This window comes from Pygoscelis adeliae, unplaced genomic scaffold (assembly GCF_000699105.1).
Source record: "Pygoscelis adeliae isolate BGI_AS28 unplaced genomic scaffold, ASM69910v1 Scaffold358, whole genome shotgun sequence".
NCBI classification, from domain to species: Eukaryota; Metazoa; Chordata; class Aves; order Sphenisciformes; family Spheniscidae; genus Pygoscelis; species Pygoscelis adeliae.
The window spans coordinates 936904-943355 of record NW_008825429.1 but is presented as its reverse complement, the minus strand read 5'-3'; the positions used below and the strand labels follow the sequence as shown (position 1 = coordinate 943355).

At 38.5% G+C, this 6452-nt stretch overlaps 1 protein-coding gene across 1 annotated transcript in view; it reads left to right on the top strand.

Annotated features, from left to right (window-relative positions):
• Positions 1–1646, top strand: part of SDF2L1 (stromal cell-derived factor 2-like 1) — a 3765-nt gene extending 2119 nt beyond the window's left edge. The window contains exon 3 of the mRNA XM_009330837.1: positions 543–1646. Coding sequence (XP_009329112.1) covers positions 543–821 — 279 coding nt within the window. The 3' untranslated portion in view covers positions 822–1646. The remainder of the gene's footprint in view (positions 1–542) is intronic.
• Positions 1647–6452: the final 4806 nt, after the last annotated feature.

Below are 6452 nucleotides of genomic sequence, written 5' to 3'. Positions count from 1 at the left end.
GAATAGTTGTTGACCCAATTGTAAGCTTGGTATAATTAAGTAAAAAAAGGAATATGAGTACTTAATAAGCTAAATTGTTGGGACTTAGTGATTAAAAACACATGCTGAAAAAAAACTGTTGCAATGGTAACTATGAAGTTGGTCATACTACAAGACTAAATGTCTGCAGTTACAAACTTTTTTGAGTGGGGAAGATTTGCATCAGCATTAGTGTTGTTTCTTTTGAATTTTTTTGCAGAAGGATTGTTCTGATCTCTGTGCTTAAGTCCTCTTTCATTTCATTTGTAATGTATGTTGGGGTTTGTTGGCACGTTTTGCTCAGATTACATGTTGGAGTTTGGTGGCACTTTGTGTTCAGATTGTAGTGGTAGAAAGTTACTGCTTCTGGGTTTGATAACTGTTGACAAAGCAATGCAACAATGCTTTTTCTTTCCTCCCCATCCTTGCCTTTAAATTCTGCTGACTTTGTGGTTGATATTTTTGTGTGTGTATTGGAGGTATTTGCTTACATTTTCACTTCAGGAAGTTTGTGTCTCTAACAGGAAGTAAGTGCCTTTGGTGATGATGGCGAAGGAGATGACCTTGATATATGGATTGTGCAATGCAGTGGGACTTACTGGGAGCGGGAGGATGCAGTGCGCTTCAAGCACGTAGGAACGGAGGTGTTCCTTTCAATAACAGGGGAACAGTATGGCCATCCCATTAGAGGCCAACGGGAAGTTCATGGCATGCCTACTGCTAATCATCACAACTATTGGAAAGCAATGGAAGGAGTCTTCATCAAACCCAGTGTGGACCCTGCAAAACATGATGAGCTCTGAATTGACAGAGGATCCAAAATGCTTCAGCTTACTCCAGTGTTCGGAGATGCTAATCCTTGGTCTCTTATAAGTCCCGCCTTGCCTAAGTGACTGACTTTCTGTATTACTGAAGGGCATTAGTTCATTCTAGGAATGCAGCACTTCTGTGGGGAATGGCATCTGCCAGGTTCAGCCATTGAAATTTATTTGGCGAAATCCTTTCTGAATTTTCAAGCTTAATTGATGAAACTAGTTCATACATCTGTTCATTTTCATTGTCATTTGTTTTGCTTGTTACTTTTTCTCAAATTCAAAGGAAATGGAAAAACTGAAGTAATACATTTGTGTAGTCCCAAGTACAATAAAACATTGTATTTTGTAATCTTTTTCCAATTATAATTAAATATTTGGAAACTGATTTCTACTTCTTAGTGAGAGAATGGTATTAATGAGGAGACGGAGTAAGTCTAGAAAGGGAAAAATACTCTCAAATATGATGTCTTTTGAATGGCTTGAAGTCAGCAATTTAGCCTTCCAGAAAAACAAGTTTCATTTTGTACTGTATTGGAAGAGTTGAAAAGTATGTTGGAGTAAGAAGACAAAGTTTTAATTTTTTCACTTTCTCCAAGAAGTTCAGATTTTCTGGTAATGGTGATACTGCTAACTGTCAAATGGTAAGACTGCTCTGCTCTATGAACTCGTGCAGAAAGCTACTGTTTGTTTAATTAATATTAGAATTTTATAAAATTCCATGTGGTGCAAGGAACAGTTGAATTTGACTTATATTGTACTTGCATGTCACTCTGCAAGATCAGTATGACAATCTAGATGAATAAATAGTGGGGCATGTACCCGTATGGGGTGTTTTTGTGTGAATCCCTAAGAAGAGAAAAAAGAACCTTAGACAATGGTTTGGTCCTGAGTTTTTGACAGAATGGTGTGCTCTGGAATGCTAGCAAGGAATCTTCACTAAACAAGTTATGAATTTCTGTGTTCCTTTCCCTCTGTGAAAAGAGAAGAAAACTAATTCTTGAATGTGTTTGTTACACGTTGTTTCTGGAAATACTGATTAAAATTCGAAGTACCATACATTTTCTATTTGCTTTAAACAGAGAAGCTCACAAAATGAGTGTGAAAAGTCAGAAAATTTGGATGTTCTTGTCTCCATGTGCAAATAGTTTACTGATTATGGTCTTAATTAGTCAATCAGTTAAAGAAGCAGGAAACCGATGTACTGCTTTTACAGCTCCAGTCACGTGCTGCAGTGTTAGAGAGAGTGTTGTGTTGAGAAGGTGCAGCAGGCAATTGCAGTTAAGCTTTATAAATATACCTGCTGATACGTGCTTCGTACTCTGTGATCCCTCATGTGGTTGTGCTGTACGGGCTAGCTTCAGGTTTTATTTAAGGGTTTGCTACTAGTGAAGATCCTTCATACCCTATGGAACAAGGAAACTCTGTAACAGTTGTTTTGCATACCTGATTATTCTTCTTCAAAGAAAAAGGTAAGACTGTTTTTCTATGACTCTTCGTTGCATGCAGGTATTTAAGGATTATGAGCATTTTGGAGAGTAAGTAGACTAGCTTTTGCTGCTTTGTATTAGAAGTAAACTTTTATGCGAGGAACGTTTCAGGTTCACTGATATTCCTGACTAATTGGTATTGAAGTTGTAGCTATAGAGGATAACTATTGAAAAACAAAACAAATCTTCTGCATAAAAAGCTGACTTTTTTTTTCTTTATTAAAAAGGAGGGCTTTTCTTTTTCAAGTTGGATATGAGTAAACACAAAAAGAGTGGTAGCATTTGGCAGGAGGAAGAAATAATTTTGGCAATGCGTTCTCTGTCACTAAGAGTCACTATGCTTTATGCCTAAACCATATGGGCTTAGTGTTTGTGCACCTGTGGAATACGGGGTTGGCTGAGAAGGGGTAGAGCTGTGTGTCTCACCTCGGTCTGTGTGCCAGGTACTATCCCTACCCAATGTTTGTCTCTGCTTGGATGTTTCTGTCCCTAGCAAAGGTATTTTTCAGTCTTATTTATTATGCTTGAGTGGGATCTCACTGGACCTTCCTCTTTCTGTTGTGGATTTGAACCAAATTGGTTTGGTGAGGCTGAGAAAACTGATTTTCAGTTCCTACTGCTTAATTTCTAACATGATCTCAGTTTTGAAAACGTGTACCTTCTGTTCCCAAAGAACCAAGCTTCCCCACGCACATGTATCCATGAATGCCTTATTTAAAGACATACTCAGCAATCTTCCTATGAATTAAGTTTCTTTCACTTTTGATTCTGACCAAAGTGTAAAAGTCATTTGGCCTTAATATTTCACTTGTGCATGTGTCACAACAGATTTTTTATTTTTTCCAATTCTTATCACTATAAAAGTTGTGCTGAAGGACTCTTAAATACGGCCAGCTGAAGTACAGCTTACTCTGGAAAGGTCTAATATAGTACTAAAATAACTATTGGTACTCCTAGTGTGCTAAATGCAGACTACAAAAGTCATAAGTTAATGTAGGGAGTGCAAAAGTTTATAGCTGTGAAAAATGATGGCTTGTGCAAGTGCTAATGTGCTTTCCTCTCTATATAACTTCTAGATTTGCAAGACTTGCATTAGTATCTGGTTAATGTCATATTTTATGCTTTAAACTGAAGTACTGAGATTTCAGAATCTGATTCAGGTGTTTTTATTTACTTTGGCTGCTTACAATTCAACTTTTCAGTCCTTCCCCCATAGCTGAGGAGTAGAGACTTGGAGAATCCCAGTTTTTATATTGTTGGGTTTTGTTGTTTGTTTTCTATATGGCTTTTATCATCTGCCTAAAGATGTTGGGACTCTTGGGTACAACATGAAATACTGAGAGATGTAGATACGAGAGCTGGGAACACTGTTTTGCTTCTTTCGTTCTCTTTATTTTAAGGTGATAAACTAAATTTTATAATACTTCTTGTCAAAATTCTCTATACACTTCAAGGTTAAGTGAAAACTATTTATTTTGGCTTATGATGCTAGCAGAAAATAATTCTTTCAAATAACTGACAGGTCCTTTCCAATTTCTTGCTCACTTACTATTACAAGAACTCTCTGAAAAGGTGCGCCAATGTTGTTACTCTTCCTTTAATAAACTAGAAAGGCTTTTGAGAAAAGAGTTAGGGATCCCTATTTATAGTTATTTGCAGTGGGAATAATTGCTAAAGACAATCTACCTACTTTAAACTCTCTACTTTGAAAATCTGTCAAATACCACATTTTACACATATGTATATATGTAGTTCAATGTAAAATGACAGAGTTCCTTAGACATGTTAATTTTGGAGGTAAGTGTGTGTGTCTACAAATATTTTTACTCTTTATTTCCTGAAGCTTTTTAAAGCTCTGTATAAATGCCTAGCATACGAACACTTGCCACACATTTTGACTTCTCAGTCAGTATGAATGAGAACCGGGTTTAGTTCTTTGAAAGTGCTAGAATGGATGTACTGCTCATTGATTCTTCATTCTGAATGTCAAGGCTAAAGATAAACCAATGTTTTAATTTTATTTATTATGTTTGGGAATACTAATTGGGTGTATCTGTTCTTATTAAGTTAAATCAGCATATATTTTAAAAAAATCAAAGAAAAAAAAAACATTACAATCAAAACAACCCTGTAACAGTGATGCTTACTGAGCAGTATTTTTAAGCCTGTTAGAGGAGAGAGAAGATTCAGCAAAACTGCCTCTCTTCTCCACAGCAGCAAAGCACTAGCTGTCACTGTAGATGTACCACATTTCACAGCTGTACTAGACAGGGGCTGAACCTTAGAAATATCTCCTTCGAGAAGCAGCATCTTGCTAGGTGTCTGACCCCCTGGCTGGCATGCCTGCTGGCTTTTTGGTTAGGTTCCCTGCTGACAGCTGGGAAACTGGCTAAGAGCCGATGAGAGGTTTGTGTATGCAGGGTGCCGTGATGCTGCCTACCCCTCTTTCCTAGTTTTGAGTTCTCATCTGTGCCCTCTTGATTTTGCAGTTCTCTCTTCAAACACATCTTCCTGTAATCCAGCTCTGGGCCACCATTCAAATATCTTTGATAATTAATCACTTCATAACATGGCTGTTTCATCAGCTGCCTTTCCGGAACCCATGTGTTTGGGCTTACAAGACAGCACCCATGGTTGTGTCATTAAGCTTTTTAAGGAAACAGTTGAAAAAAAAGAAGTTACCCTGAAACAGGAATACTCAGACCTAGGGAAGTGCTTTCTTCTATAGTCTCCTTGATTCTATTCTGTGGAGTAGGAAGCACAGGGGATGACTTTTCTTCCTCAAGAAGGAATAAAACGTTCAACCTTACCAACCTGGAGTTGCATTGGAAACACAAGGCAATTCAAACTTACCTTAGGGTATGTAGTGTTTATTATGTATGCAAGTCACACAGTAATAAACTTCAGGGTCCTAAGGTTATTTTAAATGCTTAGAGGAATAAACATTTTGTACATTCTCCCTTCCTCTCACTGACATTCTAAGCATTTCAGTGCTCCCATGTTTATAAATACTTTAGTAGGACCTTGAGTATTTATACCTAATAACTTATTTTTACTCTATGCAAAAGATGGAACACCAGGGTTACTCCTTCTAATCTGTTTCCTTAATCAAACTTGCAATAATTTCAGTGGTTTGTGGGAATTGATTGAGAGATGGTCAACCAGTTCCTCTGAGGACAGTACTGAATTACTTTGGGTGTGGATGAGACAAGGAGGGAATATAGTGAGCACCTTGAAAGTAGACTTCAGCAGTCACACAGTTCAACACTTCTTTCTCTTTAAATTGCAGCAAATTAAACTGGTTATAAAAAACATTTACTCTATTTGGTATTATACTAATTCTAAACTAGCATAAAGTTCACAGCGGAATCCTCCTATGACAGCTCTGATGCTGATTCAAGCTGCTGTTTTGTGAGGGATTCAGCTGTCTTCAATCCTTTGGGAAAAGGGTGTCCTGCTTCATCAGGGTTAGAAGCGTGTTAAAAGCTGTATAGCATCTCAAGGGTACCAAACTCTCATGAAACACATTACAAATTAATTGGAATGTGTGCAAGCTATAAAGCTGGCTAACTAGTTTCTATATGCTTTTTTAACTATAAAAATAATGTGCGGGTGCTGGCTTTGCATGGCTGGAGGACTGTTGAGCTTGGATCTAAGGCTCTTCGCTTGATCTTCAAGGTGGTCATGTATTTATCCACCTAAGCTTCATTTTCTGGGAGTAGTGATTAGTAGTAGAGGTGTGTGCTGTGCTGAAAATGGAAGTATCTGGGGTGGATCTAGCGCAACTCAAAGCACAGCTAAACACAAACCCAAACATCTTCTGCTGATGCCTTCTCAGTCCCATCTCTATCTGCCCAGCCACCGCAGGCTGGAAGGGTCGGGCTGCCTGCAAACGCCTTCCCACTGCTCCCTGGATTTGCAGGTGCCCCAACAGAGAGTCCGTATCACTAGGGTTTGTTTTCTACTCACTGAAATCCAGACGGCTACTCTGTCCTGCCTAGGAAACAGCCCTTTAGATGATCCGTATAAAAACCTGGGTGGCGTAGATGCGAGCAGGGCCATTCTGAGGAAAAAGGGACGGGCGCGTCTTTCTCCTTACCTCCGTTTTATGGCCCGAAGCGCTGCCGGAGCC